Source organism: Sciurus vulgaris (assembly GCF_902686455.1).
Source record: "Sciurus vulgaris genome assembly, chromosome: 1".
NCBI lineage: Eukaryota > Metazoa > Chordata > Mammalia > Rodentia > Sciuridae > Sciurus > Sciurus vulgaris.
This window is the reverse complement of record NC_136461.1, coordinates 50,392,348-50,417,603: the sequence shown is the minus strand read 5'-3', so window position 1 is coordinate 50,417,603 and position 25,256 is coordinate 50,392,348. Positions and strand designations below refer to the sequence as shown.

Sequence of the window (25,256 nt, the reverse complement as noted above, 5' to 3'; positions counted from 1 at the left end):
TATACTTACGTTATTTTATAAAGGTGACTCTTGTGATATAAACACAGGAACACAGAAAACAGAAATTCAAAAGCACACCTATGAAGACTGCCGACCCACCTAGAAGAAGGTATTCTTTCCCAGTGAAAAGGCAAGTATGTACATTTTCTTTACATTGTGGGAGATGAATCTTCTTTATTATTAACAAAACAATTCAAGTGAAAGACATTTCTAAAATAAACCTTAAGTAAAAACTGCTCAATGTGTTAATTCTATAATTCTTCGTTTTTTTCAATTATAGAATCTACAGATTTCATTCTTAAGAAAATACTTAATGAAATATCAGGTTTTCTAACCGAACAGGTATTCATCTGTCTCTAGATGACCAAGACACATCTTAATATATATAAAAAAAAATCTTTGTGATAATTATTTCTGTATGTTTTCAGTTTATAGTCCAATGATACAGCACATCAATATTTGATTCATATAGATAACTGAAGTAGGAAAAAAAAAACTCTATGATCAGATTACCTTCACAGTATGGAGACATTTTCTTAAACGTGGAGAAAAATAAAACATGCCAAACTTTATAGTGAGATCCAAGCTGCTCAGAGAATAGGAGCCGATATCCCCGAGTCCTCCACGAGTACCAACATAACTGGATTAAGATTTGCTTTGCTACAGGACCTCAATAAAGTACATTCAATTATCCTTCATATGACAAAACCACTAATGGCAGGATAGACTTCAGTAAGTAGACAATGCTTGCTCCATTACAGAGTAGACACATGATGAATTTCTCCAAAGAGAAACCAGTATTTGAGACTCATGAAAGAAAACACCTACCCGTTTTTATTTAATAGTGTCTAACCACAGAAGCAATTATATACATTTGAGGAAATTCAGAAATGCATAAAATGCAAGAGTGATGAAGGAAGAAAAGATGCCAAATACAAAATGCTTTTTAAGCAACAAGAGGATATAGAAGGGTGATCGCTGTCTTTGACTTTTCTGAGTGGAAAAAAGCACGTGAGTGAAATAGAGAGTAAAGGCAAATGAATTCTTTTCAAGAAACCTTTTGCTCGGAATAAGGTTATTCTTTGACCAAGACAACATCTAGAACAAGGTTAGTTGGATTTGAAAATAATATTAAGGGGTATGAATTTTTATTAATAGCATTTAAAATATATTTAAGGGGGAAATGACACATTGTTTGATTGGTTTCTACCAACACTCTTGAAAAGAATCTAGAATAAGTATACCCAGACCTCCCTACAGTCTGAATGTGGGTTGCCAAATACCTGAGGCATCATTCTGCCACACACTGGAGAAGGGTGTGGGCAGCATCAGGCTCTCCCTGTGGTAATGAAGGCTGCAGCAAGGTCTAGCCAGCTAGTCTAGGTCATGACCATCCCCATGAAGGCAGAGCACAAGACAGACTAAGCGGCATCTTCAACTGAAAACAGCCCCGGGAACATAGTATTTGCTGAATGACTAAATAACTGCTTGTCATTGATGCTGCCCAAACTCCCTGACAGATGAAATTTTAGAAAATGACATTGATGCAAATGGTTCTTATTCAGTAGTCCTGCATATTAATCTTGTCTGATAGATGGGCAAATGACTTTAGTCCTATAGAAGAGATTAACTCCCAAGATTGCAGTTTTTTTGCCATGTACAACTTTAACCAATTTTATATATAAATGAGAATCCAAAGTATTCTTTCTTTCAGCAGTTGTAAGTACTTCACTCTCTTCAATTTTCTCTGCACCAGGCTTACTAGCTCATTCCCTCATTGATGAGTTAAATATATACCTGATACCTGCACATTTTATTTATTTCTTAAATTAGACTTTGACAATCTTGGAAGTCCCACTGAGATGCTTAAGTAGACTCACCTTCCAGAACCAATTAAACTGTGATGCCTCAGATATGCAATTCATGAGTTGTTTAAATCCATTTACGTGATTTCTAGGCTCCTGCAGTAAATTCCAAGTAGTAACAGAATTTTTCCTTTTAAAAAAAATTTTCCAATTCTTATGTTTTTGTTTCTGACAGATCAAATCTGGTTCTGTGTACTTGGGTTATAACTTATTTCCCATTAGTAGCAGCGATAAATGGATTTAGTTTTATGGTCTGCACACTTAGCAGCATTTGATGGAAGGAAGCTTCTGTAGGAATCTACTCCCCGTGGGCTAAGAGGTAACAGACAGCATGCTTGTTATTCTTTTTTCTTTGCCTATTTGCAGTTTTGTACTAGAAAATGTCTTGTGTCTATTGCAAAGAAGAGTGCTTTGACAGATAGCTGGTGGGTTTTTGCATTTTGGCGGTGTGTGTGCTGGGGATTGAACCCAGGGGGCGCTTAACCACGGAGCCATATCCCTAGCCTTTTTTATTTATTGAGACAGGGTCTAACAAAATTGTTTAGGGCCTAAGATGTTGGGTCTGACCTCAAACCTACAGTTCTGGTGTGTGACCAGCTAGGTTTTTGCATTTCTGGGTCTGAACTGTAGGACAGGGGCTGACAGCTCTGAGTGCCTGTAGGTGAGAAATATCCTCATCTCTCATGTTCAATATAAAATATTTTCCTATCTTTAGTATATTACAAAGTAGATGTATGTTTCTTAAAACAAAAATAAAAAAAGATTCTGATTGGCCTAGAGAGACTGATAAACATTACTGAAATAAGAATTTCCACAAAAGTGAAACTATGTGACTTTAGATGTGCCAGCCTTTAAAAAAAATCCCATTTTCCCAGGAATCGACTCAGAAGCATTTTTATGTAAGAACCCAGATTTGCATGGTCAAAGTGACTTGAGAATTTAGAAATGGCTATCCTTCTTCCTGATCTCCTTGATCTCAGCATGGATTATAAACAACCTTATATATATAGGACTATAAAAATACTTATAACAATGCTACAAGATACCCACATGATTATGTACTAGGTATGTACTCAAATGTATATGTATAAAAATATATCTCAATACTTACATATTAACCTGAATATTATCAGTGTTATGATTTGGATATGAGATGTCCTCCTACCACCAACAACAACAAAAAAAAGCCTCATGTTAGGCAATGGAGCAACATTCAGAGGTGAAATGATAAGACTGTGAACTATCAGTTAAATAGTGGATTAATCCTTTTGATGGATTATTGAAAGGACTACTGAACTAGGTGGTAACTGTTGGCAGGTGGCATGACTGGAAGAAACAGGTCACTGGGAGCATGACTTTAGGGTTTATATTTTGTCCCCAGCACCTCAGTCTTCTGCTTCCTGGCTGCCATGAGCTAAGTAGCTTTCTTCCTCCATGTCTTTTCAATATTATGTTCTGCCTCATCTTGGCTCCTAAGTGATGGAGTCAGACAATCATGTACTGAGCTTCTGAAACTGTGAGCCAAAAGGAACTTTTCCCTAAGATGTCCTTGTTGGGTATTTTGGTCACAGTGATACAAAGCTCATACAATCAGCCAATTTGAACAAAGTGGAACATCACTGATGGTACACTGTATTATTTGTTGCCATTAAGAATAATCAGATCACAGATATAATGAAATATTCTAAGTGTCATCAGGAGATTCATAAGAAATCATTTTGTTCTTTGTAAAGTGCCTTCACAAGGTCCCTCTAAACCTCGAGTCTAGATCTTTACTGGGAACAGATCAATGTTATAACATCAATCTTACAGAGTTGTAATTCATATAAAAGAAAATGTTCTCATTTTAAGTACAAATGGTCCCCAACATATGATGGTTCAACTTTACAGTGGTACAAAGGCAATACACCAGCAGGAGAAACTGTACTTTGAATTTTGATGTTTTCACAGGGTACGTGATGTGGTACAGCACTCTCTTCAGAAGTCAGGAGCAGCAGCAGCGAGCACAGCTCTCAGCCATGGGACCACAAGGAGAGGCAACTATACAGTACATCATGTGGCTAAGCTATGATGTTCAGTTAGATGTATTAAATGTAATTTCAACTTATAATATTTTCAATTTATTATGGTCTTATTGGGGCATGACCCAATTGTAAAATGAGGAGCAACTTACAATGCATAAGTCTAACATTTTCATAAGTTTAATAAAATTCATTTTTAGGAACTCTGCCAGAAGACAATATTTTCATTTGATATTTGGGGGAAAAAAAATGAAGTTAACTAATTGTTGAGGACTACTTCTCCAGTAACAAATCTCCCAGCTGTGAAATCCATTCACAGAATACACAAAACTGTATAAAAAAAAAAAAAAAAAAAAAAAAAAAAGGAAAGAAAATGCAAAAGTTATGAAACTTTAATATTTCTACTTTTTTTTTTTTTTGTAGCAGGGATTGAACCCAAGGGCACTTAACCGCTGAGTCACAGCCTCATTTCTTTTTATTTTGAGAGAGTCTCACTAAGTTGCTGGACTCAAACTTCTCCTCAGTCTCTGGAGTAGCAGGGATTATAGCCAAGATCTACGGATCTTGATTGCCTATTCTTTCAAGCTCTATATAATGCAAAATAGATCAGAAAATACTGAAATGAGGCATAAACAAAAAACAAGGAATTTATTTGAGAACTGCTAATTGATTCTTTTTTAGTAATTCTTTAAAAAAATTTTTTTAATGGAAAAAACCTCAAGCTAAAATTTCTATTTCTAACCTACACCTGTTAAAAATGAGTTTTGGGTGATTTTTATTGCCTTCTTTTGGTTTGTCCATAATTTTAGAGAACATATAATGCTTTCATATTAAGAAGAGAATAATACATAAAAGAATTTCTTCTGATGACAGGAACTTTTGAAGAGATGGATCAGTCATTACCTAAGCATCCTGACTTTGAAAAGGGTATACTCCCACAGTGCCCTGGGCACATCTCTATTAATTACTAATTACATTTCTGTTCATTCTTCTACATTTTGCCCTCATCCATGTGCCTCTTGGAACACAGGTGCTTCATTATTACAGAATGCAGTAAGTGGCTTGGCACATGAGATGTGATTTCAGAGAAAAGAAAAATAGCAAAGAGCATTCTGCAGCCGCGAAACACCATCCCATAATGGACATGTAGATTGGGATATTATTTCATACAGTGTCAGCTTAGTGGTCAGCTGTTTTCCTCTGAAATGAAGAACTCAGCTGAAGAGATTGACTACTAGCAGTTCTGGGCTCCTACAAGATTCTTACTGAATATAGACAGCCTTGCTATGTACTTGGCTTAATGGAATTGGCCGAGAAGTTGTTAACAATTAAACATTTACATTTTCCTGCCTGGGATCTTAGTGGACTCTTCCTGAATTCTCTAAATTACCTGCCAGAAGTAATTAAATTGGTAGCCTGTTCATTTAACCACGTGGTGTCTGTTGTTTGGTGCCCATGGACTGACACCAAGTCTGTTTCCTTTTAGGTATATCCCAGAACTGCTGCACAGTAACTGGAGGAGGTTTCCAACAAATAGTTGATGAATAGTCAGAGCTTCAAGTCAACATTATCAATCACTAAAATTCTAGGAATAGGGTAGACTAAATATTTTCAGAAATTCTTTTTTACCACATAAAAATAATGGATAAAATTTCTAAAAAAGCGATTTGGTAACTCTTTAAGGCCCAAAACAACCATGGGGACGGCTAGTGCAGTGCAAGAAGGTGACACCTGCCTGGAGGGCATCAGTGTATCCCTGGTGACCAGAGGTCAGAGATTTTGTATTTAGGATTCTGTATTCATTCAAAAAACTTGTATTTCATGCCTATTACATGCCAGTCAACTGGGATAGAAGAATAATGAGAACATGATGTCATGCCCTCCTACAGCTCATATTCCAGTCCCTCTCAGATGTCACACTATATGGGTCCTCATGCCCCGTCACCAAGTTGCGGTCAAGCAGCAGTCACTGAATTCTACCTAGTTTGTCTTGCCTTGTAAAACGTAAGCTTCAGGAAGGCAGGTGATTTGTCTGTCTTCAACAGCTTTACTGCACTATACTAAGGTATAACTGATGTACAAACAACTGCACACATTTTAAAGTGTACAATTAATCTACCAATACAATCAAAATAATGAACATAAATATCACCCCCCAAAAGTTTCTTTGCGTCTCTACGTCCTTTACAGACCAACCTCTGGCAGCCTATTCCAGGAACCACTGCTTTACTTTTTGTTATTACAGGTTATATTTTCTAGACCATTACAAAAACACAATCAAATAGTATCTACTCATTTTATCTAATGAGAGCTAAGAATTTATTGAGTTTCAAGTGTCTCTTTGAGGTCAAGCAAGGTAAGAAGTTGGAGTAAAAATATCATCTTCATCCCCCCAATACAATCTCTGAAAATAAAGCCCATTACTTCTAAAAGAAAAAGGAAGAATTCTGCCAGTGATTACCAGCAATCCATACCTAATACTTCTGCAAGCAATCTACATATTATCTGTGGAAAACCACATAATCTTGATCACACAATATGTGCTACTGCCAATCTGAATATTATCTTTGTGATTAAGATCTGAATTCAATTAAGCTGGGCATGGTGGTACATGACTGTAATCCCAGCAGCTCAGGAGGCTGAGGCAGAAGGAACGAGAGTTCAAAGTCAGCTTCAGCAACAGCAAGGCACTATGCAACTCAGTGAGACCCTGTCATTAAATAAAATACAAAATAGGGCTGGGGGTGCGGCTCAGTGGTTGAGTGCCCCTGAGTTAAAATCCACAGTACACCAAAAATATATAAAAATTTTTATGTATTAAAAAATATATTAAAATTTTATAAAAATTTAATTTTAAAATTTAATATAAAAATATATTAAAATTTAAAATATATTAAATTTTTTTTAAAAAATAAAAACATTCCATTTCAAAAAAGAAAAAAAAAGATCTGAACTCAAGACAGGAGTCAACCAGTTAAAATAGACAATCCTATAATTTGGTAAACAGCCTGATATTATTCTTTTCAAGAAACCTTTCCCCAAATCCTTATCAAGTTACCATCTTCATTGTCCCCACATACATGACTATAATTAAAGTTTTCCTATGTGTTCAATTTAACTATGGCTTTAAAAAACTCTACCAAGGATAAAGATAAAAACAGTTAAATCTAACAAACCAAAATTCTGATCACAGAATCTGGTAGGGATATTTACTGGCCTTGACCTTGCTTGAGATGGAAGAGAAAAGGAGAAGAAAGATATTCCTTAACAATTTCATTCAGGTTGGAGTCCTGAATTCATTTTATGTGTGTACCTCAAAAAATTCCAAGCCAAAATACCAGGTAGACACAAAAAAGAAAGCATCCTTTTACTAATATTAGATGAAATAGCTTTTCAGACATTACTACATACCATATCCACATAGTAATATAAACATCTATTCCCTAGGAAAGTATAACAATTTTAAACTTATAGGGACCTAATAAACTTACTTGAAAACATGTGAAATAAAAACTAAAAAAAAAAACTAAAAAAGACTAATTTTAACAGCAACATGAGCGTTCATTAAGTTATGCTATCAACAACAAAAACTTAGTAAGTATACATCTGAATAACTCAGTTTGACCTAATAACGTTTGATTAAACTCTGTACCTAATAACATATGATAGCCATTGTTTTTAATCACAAATAGAACAACATTTACAATAACCAACTATGTTCTAGGGCACAAAAATGTCTCGACCAATGTCAAAGAACTAATATAGACAACAATCTCTGATTATAACTGAAACAAATTAGAAACAAAAAATCCTTTAAAATATTCATAGACATTTAAAATACATTTGTAAATAAACCTAAAGAGAAATCATACTAGAAGTCCCCTAAAAATTAGTAATAAATAAGAGAAATTCTTAAAATCTCAAAATGCAGTAAATGTGGACTTAGAAAAAAATTTATGATCTTAAATTAGTATTTTAGAAAAAAGGGTAAAAACTAATAAAACTCAGCAATTTGGTGGGGGTTAATGAGTGCAGCCCAAACAAGAATTCTATATAAAGATGAGAACAAAATTGATTAAGCAGAAAAATAACACCACAGAGAAGACCAGTACAGTTCAAAGGTGATTTTTCACAACAAAGAACTATATGAAATCTGACTTTTACGATTGAGAAAAAGGCAAATAATTTACTAAATTCAGAGTACAAAAGAACTATAGATGGAGCAGAGATGATCAAACTTATAATATATGAACTTTATGCAAACAAATATTTCAAAAAGTGGGTGATATAAAAATTCCTAGGAAAAACAGTGACCAAAGCTGACTCTGAAAAAAGTAGAAAATCTGGGTAGTTCAACAACTATTAAAGAACTGAATTACTATTTTAATTTTTTCTCATATAGAAGACACAGGCCCAAAATGGCTTCATAGGGTTAGGCTGACCAAACAATGAAAGAGCTGGTAATTAAGATGGTACACAAATACTCAGAAGAGTGAAAGAGACAAATACTTCTACTATTCGTTTTAGTTATTGGCATAACCAAAGCCATATAAATGAAAATTTCCAGGCAGCTCATTCATGACCACAGATGCAAAAATCTTAAAAGAAACAATACTAGCAGTGATTAAAAAAAAAAAAAAGATCAAATTAAATTTAATTCAAAAGTTCAAGGCTAGTTCAACACTCTAAAATTTATAAATGTAATTTACCACATTAAGGGATTCAAGAAGATGCGGGTAATAAATTTGATAAGGTAATAAATTTGATAAAATTCAATGTCAGTGTCATTCATGAAGAAAATTCTTAGCAAAATAGTGAAGAATACTTCCTTAACTTGAAAGATTATCTGCAAATACCTACAGCACATATGATATTCAATAATGAAATATTAAAGGCATCTTCTTAAATATCAAGAGGAAAAGAGACAATGCTAACATTACTTCAATTAAACATACCAAAAATCTTTACAGATTTAATAAGAAAAACAATGAAACAATATAAAGAAAATTGCTTTTTCCAAAGTACATATTATCTGCATAGTAAATCTAAAAATAAAAATCTTCAGGAAGAGTGTTAGAATTTGGGATTTACATCCTTATTAAAAGCATTTTATGGAGTACATAAACAAAGAGGGCCATACCTAAAATGTTTACAAGATTTTAAAGACACAATTTAATAGCAACACAAAGTGCAAGGAATAAATCAAAAGATTTGTAATACCATTCTGAAGAAAATTTTATTAAAAATTGAAAAAGCATATATATTATGTGTTTTACATAAATATACTTTAATGTTAATATATATTAATATAATGTGGTATATCTTTTATTGTATATTTATTATATTTACAATTTAGGTAGTACAGCATATGTGCAGGGATAGAAAAGTGAACAAAGGAAACAAAGAGGAAACTCAGAGACTCCCCTTGTAACCCGAGTATTGACAGAGTTGCAATGTAAATCAGTGGGTAAAGGAGGTTCTATTTTAAAACAGTGGGACAACTAGTTATTTTTATGGGAAAAAGTGAAAATTTACCCCTGATACCATATCCTAAAATAATTTTTAGGTTAACAGATTCTACTAGACTTTAGGTGGCAAAACAGGAATGGGTAATCGATGCTGATTGACAGTCAAGTTTTCATAATAAAGATGACCTTTGGTCTATCTGTTCCTTGAAGTTATAAAAAGGACTCTTAAGGAAGAGCAGCGTGTTCCAGGAATGGACAAAACACTAAATTGTAAAGAGAGAGACAGACAAGAACGGCTGACTGGTCCTTTACAGTATTTTTCTACCTGTTTCCCCAGGTTTCTGGGCTTTGACCTAGTGAGAACCAGTTACGTGCACAGGGAAGAAATACACACAATACATCTGCACTGACACTCATCAAAAACAAACACTTTTATTAGTTACAACTCAACTATGCAAGAAGAAACCATAAACATTCTTTAGAAGCTTGACAGGTTCAAGTTACCTTTTCCTTTTTTTCTGAGATGTCTTGGTTCTGGTTGTTGGTGATTTTGTTGCCCTTATTATGTGTGTTAGGAATGACCTATGAACCAAAAAAAAAAGAAAGAGGTGGGAGAAAAAAAAGTTCAAGTGCCAGCATCATTACAGGTATTACTGTGTTGTCATTGTTTTTCAATTTTAGTTATTTTATTGGTTCCATAACATTAGGATTATTTTGACATAATTATAAATGCACAAAATATAATTTGCTCCAATTAAGTTCCTAGTGCTTAGGCTTACCCTCCTCCTCTTCCCTGCCCCTGTTCCCTTTCCTCTGCTCTATTAATCTATGTATTTAAATTTTTAAAAAAATTAGTGTCTTGTGCATATGCATAATGGTGAGACTGACTATGGTATATTCATATATGCACATTGGGAAGTCAGTCAGATTCATTCCACTGTTTGTCCCTTATCCTGTCCCTCCTCCCTCTCCCTCAATCTCCTATTCCCCTGATCTTTCTTTTATTTTGATGGAATTTCCTACCTCCATCATCTTCTTCTTTCTTTTCTTTCCTTTTTTCCCCTAACTTTAGACCAACTTACACATATCAGAAAAAAATATTTTCCCCTTCATTTTCTGAGTCTGGCTTATTTCACTTAGCATTATAGTCTCCAGTTCCATCCATTTACCAGTTGTTGCTATTGTTTTGTGGTGCTGGCGATACAACCTAGGGCCTTATGCACATTAGGCAAGTGCTCTACTATTAAGCCACAACCCCAGTCCTTCTTACTCTACTTTTTAAAACAACAAATACTTAATTAACTTCATGACTTCATCTAAAAAGTACAGATATGAGAAGTGCAATTCTAAGCAAACAGTAAGAGTTGGGAAATTTGTCAAGATACATAAACTCAAAATACTGTAATATATAATATATATATAGACAGATAGACATAGATATCTAGATAGATATCATCAGGGAATAGAAATTAAAAAGTTTGTGTGCATGGATCTAGAAGGTAAGGATAAAGACGACTTCGTTTCATTTTGCAAAATAAAATTTGAGTGCTGACCTAGGTGCTCAAAAAGGACTTAATATGTAGTTGCACTCAACGAATGTTTATAAATGAATGAAGTTCAATTTTATAAAAATAAATTTAGTTCTTAATGATGCCAACAACATAGACTACTTTTGATTCATTTCTTTTGGAAAACTATGAAACATCTTAGGAAAATATCATATTTTTGGTTATTTTTTTTAAAACTCTTCAAACAGTTAATACCAAGTCTTGTCATGAAACCTGATGACAGACATGAAAATTTAGTAAAACCAAAAAACAAATCCACTTTCATGGAAAATTAAAGGAACTGTGTAACTGTCAATCTAGAGAAAATTAAAAACAAAACAGTCCACTTCCCTCTAAATGAAATTTAAGATTAAATTTTCTTCACTTTTACTATGCTAAAGAAATAAATCAATTCAGAATGAATGAAAAAGTCTCAGGAATATTTCATTTAAGAAAATAATAATAAATACTCATTAACATATGAACAGACGCTATGATAGTTCTTAGTATTTATTTCTCTATTTAATGTACACAACAACCTGAATCAGAGAATGGCAGGTCTATAGATATTCATTGCTTGTTCTAAAACTTAAACAAAGCTGGTCTATTTTTGTTTTTTGAATAGAGGATAAATATTTCTATAAGCTTATTATTAGCAAAATTCAGATGACAAAATGCTCACCAAAAAGACAACCTTTAGAAAAACAGAAGTCAGCATGTTTCTTGTGAAAGTAAAAATATATATTTGCATATGATTAATATGTAAAATATGCCTGTACCCAAAAAACTAGGTGCCATTATGGTAATAAGGAAATACAACTGGACCCTAGGAAGAAAGAAGAAAACACAAGATGAAAAACTTAAGGAGCTGAAGAGATAAACCCAATTTCAAAAGAATTTGTTTTGAAAAATGAAAAAAAAAAAAAAAAAAAGTGGTGCCACCATGAAAAGCAGTTACATTATTAAGTGAAAAAAATTATCTTGGCATATAAACTTTCTGTGGAGGAGTACCATATAAATAACGGGTTCTGCTCTCAACTAAGCATTTGCCAAGTAAATTTAAATGAATACCGAAATTTTTCCAGGATACTGAAAATACAGCTGAGAATTTAGAGAGCAGCTTAAAAAGTAATGTGACTATGCTCCTAAAAAGCAGCTGAGAATGTACCCATAAGATCACCATTCAATTCATGGTGTTGGAGAGTTTTTATGTTACCATGGCACTTTTAGATATTGGGCCTTTAATGGGCACAACATTAGGAAATGACTTAAAGTTTTGAGGAAAGTTCAAAATTTAATGCAAACTGGTCAAAATGATTAAGGTAGTCAGGCACAGTGGCACATGCCTGCAGACCCAGCTACTCAGGAGGCTGAGACACAAGCATCACCTGAACCCAGGAGGGCAGGGACAGCCTGGGCAACTACACTGTGAGATTCCAAAAATTTAAAAAAAAATTTTTTTTTTTTTAAATTAAAGCATTGCCTACATTTTGTAGTCCTGGATGATCTATACAACTTACACCCATAATTAAGCCAAAAGAATAATTTTGCCAAATATTAAACATGATTTGTTTCATTGCCTCACTCAACTGGTTGTACTAAAACCAGGTTAAAAGTGGAACAAGTCATAGATACAGTAATTAACACCGTCCACAGGATGTACTTCCTTGGCTGGGACCACAGATGGTTCGATGATAGACAAACGGAGTGCACAGTGTGGTAGACTATTGCAGCACACAGGAGAGAAGAGACGTGAGCATGGCATGATGATGAAGAGGTATCTCCTCTTTTCCTTTTTTTGAATAGTTCAAAGATATTGCACTGTTCATGTCCTCCAAACAAGAAATTTCCACTTCAGCTCACTAGCAAAGGCTGGATTGAAAACGTGGCCTTTTTTGGCTGACTCTATAACCTGCTTAAATGCTTTGAATATTTTCAGCAGGGTACTCAGAATTGGCCACATAAATGTACAATTTGATTGACTCGTTTTTACTCAGAATTTGTTTCTTGGGAAATGAAATCTGGACAATTTTCCTATTGAATTCAGTTTCCAGAAATAAAAGTGATGGCCTCAACGACATTCTCAATAGCATAAGAGTTAAAAACTGAATTCCAAAAAGCCTCATTAAATTTCAGATTTTATGAAAATGAGAGGACTTTATTCAATTCACCCTCTCAGTTTAGATGGTATAAGCACAGCACCAAGAAAGGAAGGCTGTGTACTGCAGCGCTGCACAGAGCTGCTGATGGGTGGAGGTTGCGGCCTGCTCCCTGCAAGAAGGTTCCCCATCACAGCCATCGACACTTTTATGTAAGAGTTCCAATTCCATACCAAATAAGTAATTAATTACAGAAGAAAATTTTTACGATTAAATACTGTCTTTTCTTTCTTTTTTCTTTCTTTTGGGGGGAGGGTAGTGGTGGTGCTGGGGACTGAACCCACAGGCCTCACCCATGTTCTACCACTGAGCTACATCTCTGGTCTTTTAAAATTTACCAAGGTCCAGACTGGCCTTAACTTATGATCCTCCTACCTCTACCTTTTCACACCTGACCTTCTTTATGTTCAAATCATTTTATAAACAGAGTAACTGACTTAGAAAAGTGAAATAACTTGTCTCCTAGTTAGAAAAGATGGTAAATAAGGAACTGAGAAACTGAAAACAGGTCTGTTTGCCAACGTAGCCCGTGATTAAAATCAAAGCTGTCTATAATAACTCAAATTTGACCAGGAGACCAAAACTGGCAAGAAAAACGAAAATTGAAGTTAATGACTAAATTTGTATAAAGCAAATACTTTTTCTAAAAACTACTGTAGCTAAGTAACAATGAAAATATGTGTAAAAATATTTGGAGTAAAAGCTTGATTCAGAGAAGCAGAAGGTATTATTAACCTTTTGAAAACAGGAACTAAAACTTACTCTTGGAGTAGATGATAAACTCTGCACCACGAACACCACAGGGTTGCCTGCGTGCTTAATGGCCTCAACGGCTTCACTGTGCGAGGCGTTCTGCAAATCTACTCCAGACACCTGAAACACAAGTAATTTATTCCAACTGGAAAGGCATTTGATAGTGTTGGTAGGTTAATTCAGTGTTCATGTAAGTTGAGAACAGTCAGAGTCTATTGAGTTAGATAGACCACAACCAGAAAAAAACAAAATTGGCCCATAAAATGCTTTGCTTTTTTTAGGAAAATAACATTTTGACTTCAGGAAAATTAATATGACAAGTACATTATTAACAACAGCCCTGGTTGAATATAATGATCCAAAATTGGCAGTGCATAATGCATAATTAATTCCCTTTGTGTGGCAATTGTGGAATAAGTTATTATGTATAATAGATCTTTAAGTTCTTACCCTGTCATTAGCACAGTACAAAATTCTGGGGGGTGGGGAGATGGTGGGGAATCTCTCTCTGGACTTTTATTATCTTTCCATTAAACTGACAGGAATATTTTAAATGAATTGCCTATTATAACAATTGAGAAGTTGAATATTTTTCAAATTGTGTTAAAATAGAAGTACCCTAACACCTCTAGGTTCTATGTTCAATAAATTTGTGTAACTATAAAGGGTTCCTTATTATAGAAAGTTGGAAAACCTAACTTGTTAACATGGTCTGCACAGCTCCAAGAACACTAATACAGCAAATACACTAATACAAGCAAATATACTTAACACTATCAATGTTAACACTGTAAGGGAGGAAACTTTTGGGCATTTTCTTCACTACCATATTATTAGCATGTTTAAAAAATGTATTTTACAAGCACAAATACAGATTGAACATTACTCATCCAAAAATTCAAAATTTGGAAAACTCCATACCTAACCCCATGCAGGTTTCAGATTACAAGTGTACTAAAAATACTACATAACAATTATCTTCAGGCTTTGTGTATGAGGTAAATATGGAACATAAATGATTTTTGTTGTTTAGATTTGGGTCCCATTCTCAAGATAGTGCAGCATGTATATGCAAATATTCCAAAACCTGAAAAAATCCAAAACCAAAACACTTCTGATCTTAAGCATTTCAGATAAGGAACATTCAACCTCCATAACCCCAAATTTGTATACACAGAGCAGCTTTATGGAATTCTTTGATTTAGTCCTCATGATGATGTCATTAGGTTTGAATTCTCAATTCCATTTTATTTGGAAACTAAGAATAAGGCAGGACTAATAATTAATCCAACTTTGACCCATGACCTCTAGGGCCCTTTGCATTCTATCAGAAAACATAAATCCAAGGACAGGCAGATTCTGGGACTAGAGATACCAATTAATGTATCTTTCAATAAATCCAGTACAAAGAAAACCACATTCCAGTCTCAGTGCTTTGATGTGCCTTTAAAATTTGACCCCTCTAAAGCCCACCACATGTGGACCAAGGATCCACTCTCTCCTTGATGGAGCCTTCAACTTTACACGGTGGACTTCTTTCTCCAGGCAAGCACACATATTCCACTGACACACAATTATAAACTTTAGAGCTCATTAAAGACTTGAGAGAAGCATAATGCTCACCATCTGCCCAATTCTATATAGAGCCCTTTTTTAAACTGTCGTTTTCAATCAGCAGAGGGTTTTTGTTTTATCATTTTATTTGTTCTTCTCTACACTTGAGAAACTCATAAATTGCAATACAACATATGAACTAAGGCATATAAATAGAACATACCAATTATATACACATGTACCAACACATGAAGAAAGGTCTTCTGGCAATGATTCTTTTACTGTCTCAAAATAGGTTTCTAACAAAAAACAATATTTTAACATCTTTACCTCCAGGATTTTATCTCCAGTTTTAAGTGCATTTGTTTTTCCTGCTGGACTGTCTTCTAGAACTTGTTTGATGAATATACCTTTAAGTTCCTCTCCATTCTTCAGGCGTTTTATAACTGTTTGTCCACCAACAATACTGATACCAAGGGACACATTGGGTTCTCTAAAAATCTCAACGCTACAAAAAAAGAAAAATAAAATCCACTCAGGAACGAGGTAATTTGTTGCACTGTAAACATTCAATTTGTGCCATATTTTTGTGACTTGTTTTATAAAAATAAATTTTCTAAATATATTTTTACAAATGTTATAGAAACTGCACCTAGTTCTAAAATTACAAGATGCTATCAATCTATGACATGTGAAAGTTTATTTTCTAAAATAGATAGATCTCTAAAACAATAAAAAAAGCTCCTGAGGTTTAGAGAAGGTTGGAGCCAGGTCTCAGAGCTTCCACCTCCTATTATAATATGTCTTCTGTGATTAGTCCATTCCACTTATGTCCATAACATTAGCAGAGGATAGACTGAGAAAATAAAAGATGGGTTAAAACATCAAGAAAGTCACATATGTCATTTTAGTAAAAAGGTCAGACTTTCAGAATAAAATAAACTTATCTCTGAGACGTTCACAGCACAAACTGCTATTCTAAATCAGAAGGTTAACCCTGAGGTTCTTTAAAAATAGCACAGATTTTATCTGCTCCTAAGGCCAGAAAGTTTTATCTGTCTACCACCAAGTCATTTTTAAAAGAACATATGGAATAAAATTTGCTCCTGTAAATACGATGGATTTTGCTTAAACCATAGAGACATGGCCAGTAATTAACTCATATAAAAATGTGACTGAAAAAACAACTCCTAAGAGTTTTTAAGACAAAACTCAGAATTCAATTGTAAGAAAAGAACAGACGGGCTGGGCGGCGGTAGAAGAATTAATAACGCATAAAGAATGAAGAAAGCAGCTAAGGAAGACTTTATTATCTTAAAACACAGCTCTGGTGAGTACTTAAAACAACAACCATAACCAAGGGAAGATGAGTTTACACATTCTGTTAGTTGAAACAAGACACAAACTTGAACTCCCCACCAGGGGAGGAAGGGAGAGAAACCAACAGCTGTGGTTGCTACTATTTACAAAAAAGGCAGCTTCACTGCATCTGAGGTGCTGCCACCTGACCCACTGAATGTGAGGCAGAAATAAAGTACATTAAGTCCATTAGTTACTACCACAAATGGACATTCTACTTCCTCTGAAAAAATATCAAAGATTTTCCTAATATTGATCTTTTATTCTGACTAAAAATCACTAGATAAGACAAAATTAAACTAAACTTTAGACCAGCTTACATGTGAATTAACTACAATCGTACAATCATTAGAGTGTGGCTAAATAATGCTCTATTAAGATAGAGGAACCAATCATTGGCATTAGAATGCCAATGTCACCCACGTACATTCTTGGTGGACCCCAGTGGCTGAAGTTTGGCGTTTCTTCTCCTTCACCTTCTTCTCTCTCAGGTAACTCACTAAGGGCAAGAAAGGAAAAAATACACACAACTTACAAAACATGTTCTTAAAGGTTCTTGGAAAGTTTTAAATTGCATGAGTCATCGACTTCTGTTTTAGTCAGCTTTTTTATGCTGTGACTATGAGATCTGTCCAGAACAATTGCAGAGCAGGAAAAGTCTATCTGGGGGCTCAGGGTTTCAGCGGTCTCCATCCTTAGGAGGCTGCCTCCACTCCTCGGGGCTTGAGGTGAGGCAGAACATCATGGCAGAAGAGTGTGGCAGAGGGAAGCAGCTCACACGGTGATCAGACAGCAGAGAGAGACTCCACCCACCAGATGCAAAATATATAACCCAAAGCCCCACCCACAACACCCAGCCATACCCTATCTGCCTTCAGTTAATCCCTATGGGGGGATTAATTCACCGATTGAGTTAAGACTTTCACACCCCAATCTTTCTCCTCTGAACCTTATTGTCACATGTGAGCCTTTGGGGGACATCTCACATCCAAACCATAACAACTGCTACCTGGTTCTTAATATTTAAGCTGTGTATGTGTGTCCTATGGGGGAATTGAACCCAAGGCCTCACAAATGGTAGGGAAGTGCTCCACCACTGAGTAATGCCTCCAGTTATTTTTGAGACAGGGTCCTCATAAGTTGCCCAGTCTGACCTCAAAACTTGTGATCCTCCTGCTTCAGCCTCCCATGTAGGCAGGATTACAGGCATGCACCATCATGCCCAGCCTTTTTAAGCTTTTAGAATAGTCATGTCAATAAATATGCAAAACAAACATATATTGTTTTAACTTTCAACATGACAAAGCCTCACACATGAGAAAACCATAGGATGATTACTGATAACAATCTACATGCGATTTTCTTAAAAAAAAAAAAAACAAAAAAACCTCTTTTGTAAAGTCTCACATTTGTTTATCAATAGGTAAAATGTTTGTCAAAACTTGGTATTACTTGGCAAGGGATAGGGGTTATTGATGGAAAAGAGCATGAAAGGGACTACTGGAGCTCTGGTAAAGTCCTATTCTCAATTTGGAAGCTGGTTATATGGATACATTCACTTTTCTGTATACATGTGATACCCTAAAACATACATTTAAATAATAATTTTTTCGTTCATTTAAAAAAGACCCAACTAGGTAATGATCGACAAGTCAAGCAGAGTGCCCAATTTAAATAGACGTAACGGGTAAACATACCTCTTTCACTTACCTTTGTAAATCATTCTAACCTTAAATAATTCCCAGATTTTGTATTTCATGAATATTGTGTAGTTTACAGAGAAATTTGGTAATTAAAATTACATAGTTAAAATTATCTAATTTGATGCTCACGTACTCCCACCTACCACTATCATATTTTCATCTGCCAAGTTATGTCAGTACTGAACTGCTGAACTGGATAATGCAAAATGCTGAACTACAGAGTAATTGGTTATAACAGAAATGCGATCTAATAGGGTAAAAATATTATCTGAAGAAAAGTCAAGAGTCCCAAGTTCAAGTCTGACCTGTACCACGAAATGGGTGTTGTGACTTTAGACTGTTAAATAAAATAAGGCCTGATATCATAAATAGTGTTGATCTACACAAAAATATAGACACTATCTCTTCTATTTCATTTTCATAAAAACCCTCTAAAAGAAGCACAGATTAACAGATTATGTTATTTTACACATGAGGAACCGAGACTTAGAAAGTGTTCAGGAGTACCACATAATCTCACAATCTCTGGACAAACATCCAAATCTCTCTTTCGGCATCTATTGTCAATACTCCAGTTTTCTCTGAACTTTCAAGTACTGTAAAAATTGGCAACACACTACGTTCCTGTTGCTATGTAGACTTTTTAGGAAATAATAGCCATAGGCCATGTCGAAAGAAGTGAAATGATATAGACAATGCAAACATCAGTTGTGGGGTCATTATGCCTCAGCCAATTCTGGTTCTTTCGTACCTTAGCCAGTCTAATTTTCACAAATTAAAGGTCATAACATTTGGGGGTTGGGTGGGAACACCTTGAAAGACACTTGCCAATTACTTATCTGTTATCTTTTTTTCCCTTCTTCCTTACAGATATAATCTCTCCTTTATTCCAGGTGACACCATGCCCAGCCTGGGAAAACAGCATGGTTTCTGAATTCCTTCAACTAAGGGAGCAGTGAGCCACGCCCTGGTAAGCATGTGGAAGTGGAAATCTGTCAACGAGGTTTCCAGGAAAGCTCACTAGAGAGGGAGGGTTGGCTGGCAAGAGCCTTCTGCTCTGTGCCTTCCCTTCCTCTTGTCTAGATGGCAGAGGTCCTGGTGGGGAAGTGATGATCTTCAGATCCTAGAACAAAGAGGACTAATTCCATGTGGTAAGGACAGTGGAGGAACGAGGAAGGAAAAAGAAAGAGTTGAAGACATTTTTCTGTCCTTTTTTACATGAAAAAAAAAAAAATGAAGCAGTTTCTTTATGAGCAGTTGACTACGATTCTAAACAACATATGTACGTGAACTGTAACTGGTCCCATCACATGATTGTTCCTTGCATGTACGTATATGTGTATATATATCCATTGGACAGTCATAATCATGGCACAAACTTTCATACTTTGATGATCTTCTCTAACAGTAACAGAGTAAATGAGATATGATTAACATTTAACTGAAGCTCAACCAATATTCATTTCCATTATAATTTTTTCACTTGAATTCATATAAAATATTCCCACCTAACCATAAATACATCATTTTTTATTTAGTAGTATCTTAGTTGATGGTATTGATATAATTTAATGTATATCTCACTCCAATATATAAGACACTTAGATCATGTCCTGTTTTTTGGATTATGGACATTACTGTAAAGAATATCTTCATATTCTGTTGTATTCTAGAATTGAATTCTCCTCATCTTAGTTTGCAGTAGCATTTTAAGAATTGGAAATTATCACCTGACACAGTGGCTTATACCTAAATCCCAGCAGTTCAGGTAGCTGAGGCAGGAGGATTCCAAGTTCACAGCCCATCTCAGCAACTCAGCGAGGCTTAAACAACTTTATTTTGAGACTACACTGTCTCAAAATAATATATAAAAAGGGTTGGGGAAGTGGCTCAGTGGTTAAGTGCTCCTAGGTTAGGAAGGAAGGAAGGAATGAAGAACGTTTTTATAGCCTCATGTATGTGACACTTTGCAGATCCTTTCTTTCTTTCTTTTCTGCACAAGGAAAGTGGGTGGGCTTGGATGTATATTTTGATATGTTCCGATTCTACAGCTACAATTCTATGGTTTATAGAAGTAGTCCCATTTTTAATTCTTACATGAGATCCAACCATTAACACTAAGTACAAGAGAAACTGAAGAATCAAATATATCTCATTTGAAGAGTAATTGGACTGCACCGAAAGTAATAAACTATGTTCCAAACTCTTTCACTTTGGCATGTCTCCTAAGGAATCAAATCCATGATTATTTGTCACCGTGTATTCCTCTGAGGACTGCGGGGGACCTCTCACATTAGGACACTGAACCTGGCAGTACCTTTCCTGTGATGCTGGCCTGTTTCTGCTGAGTGAAAAAGCCACCAGATTCCTCCAAATACTTGGGCTTTTCTGCATCTTCATTCTCTTCAGGGATGAGTTATGCATAAAGAACAACTTTTTATGAAGCTTCTATCTAAAACTCTGGGCAAAGATCATGAGTTGCAGAACAGTGAAATGCACATCAGCGAAGTCCAAGATGCCTCCTATGCCAATACGAAAACAACCATGACACCACAGCTCCTGAGGTTTGTCCTCAGATGCTCTCCCTTGCCATGTGGCATCCCAAGGCCCACCCACCGCACTATCCATCATGCCTTGGCGTCTCCTCTGCCTATAAGCACACCTCCCATCCCCTGCCCTCTCACTGCGTGTGATCTGCAGCCCTCTTGGACAGTTCTAGTTCTTGCTAAGGATTCTACACTCAAGTGGGTGATTCTCTCACTCCCTGGGAACCAGAAAAGAGGGTCAATATTTTTCTAATCCTTCCTATCACCAGCCATTACTCTCTATCCTTGTTTCAAAAGCTTTTCTCTACCACCATACCTCTCCTTTTAACATTCACTTTACTAGAACCCCACCATTCTTAGTAAATCAGCTCTCTCCTAAATGACAGAAAAAAAATATCTATATATAGTCATTGGACAAGAATCTTGGATTCCTTCCCCAAGTTATTGTAAATACCCATATTTGTACCTTCCCTTTGACCGTGGCTCCTTTCTGGGTGGAGGAGATAAGCTTCCTTTCATCCAGTTCTCGCAGGTGAATCGCTCCTGGTATGCAATACCATCCCCTCCTGGCACTATCTTCAAGGACTCTGTTTAATCACTCCTTTCTAGCATCTAGATATTCATTTGCTAGACCTTCCCCCAAACAAAATGCTCTCAAGTTTCACTTATATATTTATGTATAAATAAATGTAGTAATACTTAATGAACATGTACTTAAATATGTTTGTAGTTATAGATGTATAAAACCTACTACTTGCCTTTATCTATGGAACATGGATCTGATCAGTATCTTCTCATGACAAGGATTCTTAAAACAATCTGCTCTTATAATGTCCAATTTCCAACTTTCCATTCCATTCTGAACCCATTACTCACTGATGTACACTCTACTGAAACTGCTCTATGCTTACCAAGGGCATCCATGTGGCCACCCCCTGAAAACTTCTCTATCTACCTTGACTTCTCTGTAGACTGTGACCACATTCTGTGGTGATCCTTTTATTAAAATGCTCTTGGTTTCAAATTCCACCACAAGATCATCAATTTCCTTCTACCTTTTATTCACTCTGCCTTATTCTTTCCTTCCTCCAATTATGTCTTAAATCCTACTGTTTTGCAGGATTCTGATCTGGGCCCTATGCTCTTACAGGCTGAGCTTCCCCCCTGGATGACCATTCAAATCTCATCTATGCTTGACCTTGCAGCCAATTATACATATCAGGACAGATGTCTATATTAATCCCCAGACTAACGTGTCTAATGGTCTTCATTTCACTTTGTGCTCCTATGGATATTTCTACCTGCGATGTGTCCCACAGTGAACTCATCATTTTCCCCTCCAACCATGAGCCCCTATAATCTTATATCACAGAATTAATGTCTCACTACCCATCTAGTTTCCTACTCTAGAAACAAAAGCCATCCTCACTACTTCCTCCTACTCATAATGTGTTACAAGTTCCCACTTCCTATAGATTCTTTAACGTTTAAATCCATCACCTCAATTTGTCCTCAGTGTATTTGCCTGGGCTGCTAACATGAACTAATGTTAGCATGAATTAATCTTCATTCTACAAGAAACTATTCTTTGTAATCCTTTGTGTGCACAAAAACATAAAATTATATGCATGGCCCAATTTTGAGTACTATATGAAATCTCATAGTAAGTGTCTAATATAGTAGACTTAGTCATAATTTTTATTTTCAAAGTGTTGCACCACCATCATGCATTTTCTAGAAATTACAATGCGCACACACACACACACACACACAAATACACAAATCCAGAAATGAAAAACAGGAGAAAACCCTGTTTTGTAACACGAGAACAGGAAAATGATATCGTACCATGCATCCGTGGCATATCTGGAAGACAGCATTCCTGGGTATACTGAGGTCTTTGAAATAACTCGAGTCCTCGGAAGTTGGTATAAATGTAAATCTTCTTGCTCCCTTCTTTGAGTCACAGCGGGAAGATCAGTGAGCATACTAGGACCTTGGACATCATTTGGAATTATCATCCCTGAAGAGCAAATCCAGATAACAGGAAATGTAAGACATAGTCATTTATCCTCCAGGCAATCAACAAGCAGCTGGGGCACCCTCTACGTGTAGGTATGACTTCGGCTAGGAAATATTAAACAAGATGTAATATCAGATGGTCATTAAGGACTAAGGTAAAAAATGAAAGCACTGCTGAGTAGAAAAAGGTAACAGTTTAAATGTGGTTTCACTAAAAATATATATATAATTATATTTTAGCTATAGTATTACTTTATCAAAAGAATTCCCTCTGAGAGTTTCCTAATCTTACTGTATATTTTCCCTTTATCAATGTAGGCTGTCCCAATATAGGTACTCTGACATTTCACTTAAAAAAAAAAAAAAAAATCACTCCATGGAATAACAAATAAGAACATTACATTTTTAAAAGGACTTTGCTTGTAAATAAAACCATTTCAGAATCCTTTCACACCTGTTACTTTATTTAGTTCTCAGATTGAACTAAAAGTTAGGAAGAAAAGACACCGTCAACTGTTTTATAGGGATGGGTAAACTCAGGTTCAGGAATTATTGCCATTTTTTACCTTGTGTATTAAAATTACATGATATATAGGTGACCAAAATTTATTTAAACATTTACAACAAAAACATTTTGCCAAATTCTTATTAATTTTGTTTTCTTCTTAGAATGATTGACATAATAAGCTTGGGATGTGCTGCTGGGAAGAGAGGAATAGCTTTGGAGCTTAATTCTTATATTCTTCCCCAGGGCTAGGCATTGTATTGTAGAAGTTCCACATGAGCTTAAAAAAATTAGAGAAGTTGTGATTTTCTCCTTACATTTGCCCAAATAAACTAGAGGGAGCTTCTTTCATCTCACCACAACAGAACATATGTTGATATACCAGGTAAGGTGAGTATACCATGTAAAGACAAGTGTATATTTCAGTCTGTATCGACTGTCTACACACATCCTCACAGGCAACCATATGAAGATAATGCACAAGGTACCAAATGTATGTGGGTTCAACACAGTGATTTTCCATGGAGAGGGAATCAGGATGCAATTTAATGGTTTTATTGTGTTTAAACACGCACCCACACAGAGATCTGGGAGGGATCTGGAGGGAAGAAGCTGAGAGGAGCCAGAGAAGAGGTAGAAAAAGTTTTTTTCATATGGATTAGAAAAAATCTGGAAGGATACAAACCAATCATGAATGCCTCTGCAGACAATTTTTGTGTCTATTTTGTACTGATCTGCATGATCTCATTGTTCTCCCGTCTAACCCCGAATATCTTCACAGAGGCCCCCTCCCCACTCTGTATCTACTTACGTTGCTTTTGAGTTCCCTCACCACCCATACCACGGCACGCACAGATGTGCTATCGCCTGCCCATGCCACAGTGTAAGCTCCAGGAACAAACGTCACTTTGTTCACAATTCCACCCACAGGATTCCTATACAGAAACCACCCAGCAAGTACCTCTGTATGAGTAAGTGTGATGCTGGTTTAATAAATGAAAATTGAGTTTTTAAATTAAAAAAAAAAAAAAAAAGTGAATATACTATTTTCCTAAGTAGAAAGCAAATCAAAAAAGTTCAGAGCTAATGTTATTGTTAGCATGGATAACAGTTATTTGCATCACTCTGACCATTCTACAGAACATGTGTATCTTTTATAACCTTGAAAAGTGGTTATGAGACTTCTGATTAAACACCTTCTATGATCTGGGAATGCTACTTATTCAAACAACATTAATAGGAAGCCTAAAATAGCTCTGTTTATTCAAACAATGCAAATACAGACTAAAATCTACATACAAAGCACTTTGTAAGGCATTTGCAAATCTTACAGAAACCTAAGGAATTATTTGTTGTTCTCTATTTTCTTCTAGAAGGCACAATAATTTAGATAAGAAAGCAGCACTGTTAAGAGTCAAGTATGCAAAACTCAGTGCCGAGTTTTGTACAAGGCAGGCAATGGAGAATCTAGAAGGGCCCAGCTACAGGAAGCCTGGGGAGGACCCTCATTACATCTTAGCTCAGGAGTATTACCCTGGGGTTTATGGCACAGACACACAGGATGCATAGAGAAAAAGTTCTCCCTGAAAAATATCTCTTTGAAACTTTTGTTCTCTGAAGAAATTTTAAAACATTTCAAATTATGTGATTAAAGTATTAACTGAAAGCTCAAATACAAGGAAGATGATAAAATACTATTTTACAGGATTGGTGGGATAGTCAGCTTTTTGTCACTGTGACAAAATACCTGAGAA

The 25,256-nt window shown here is 35.5% G+C and overlaps 1 protein-coding gene across 9 annotated transcripts in view; it reads right to left on the bottom strand.

Annotated features, from left to right (window-relative positions):
- Positions 1-25,256, bottom strand: part of PATJ (PATJ crumbs cell polarity complex component) — a 399,437-nt gene that overhangs the window by 253,500 nt on the left and 120,681 nt on the right. For all 9 annotated transcript variants that reach the window (XR_013757701.1, XM_079103582.1, XM_079103581.1 and 6 more), the window contains 5 exons: positions 22,824-22,998; positions 17,154-17,225; positions 15,698-15,875; positions 13,823-13,933; positions 9,859-9,936 (listed from right to left, as the gene is read on the bottom strand). Coding sequence is in view for 8 of the 9 variants with exons in the window: in XM_079103582.1 (XP_078959708.1) it covers positions 9,859-9,936; positions 13,823-13,933; positions 15,698-15,875; positions 17,154-17,225; positions 22,824-22,998 (614 nt within the window). In the remaining variant the exon portion in view is untranslated. The remainder of the gene's footprint in view (positions 1-9,858; positions 9,937-13,822; positions 13,934-15,697; positions 15,876-17,153; positions 17,226-22,823; positions 22,999-25,256) is intronic.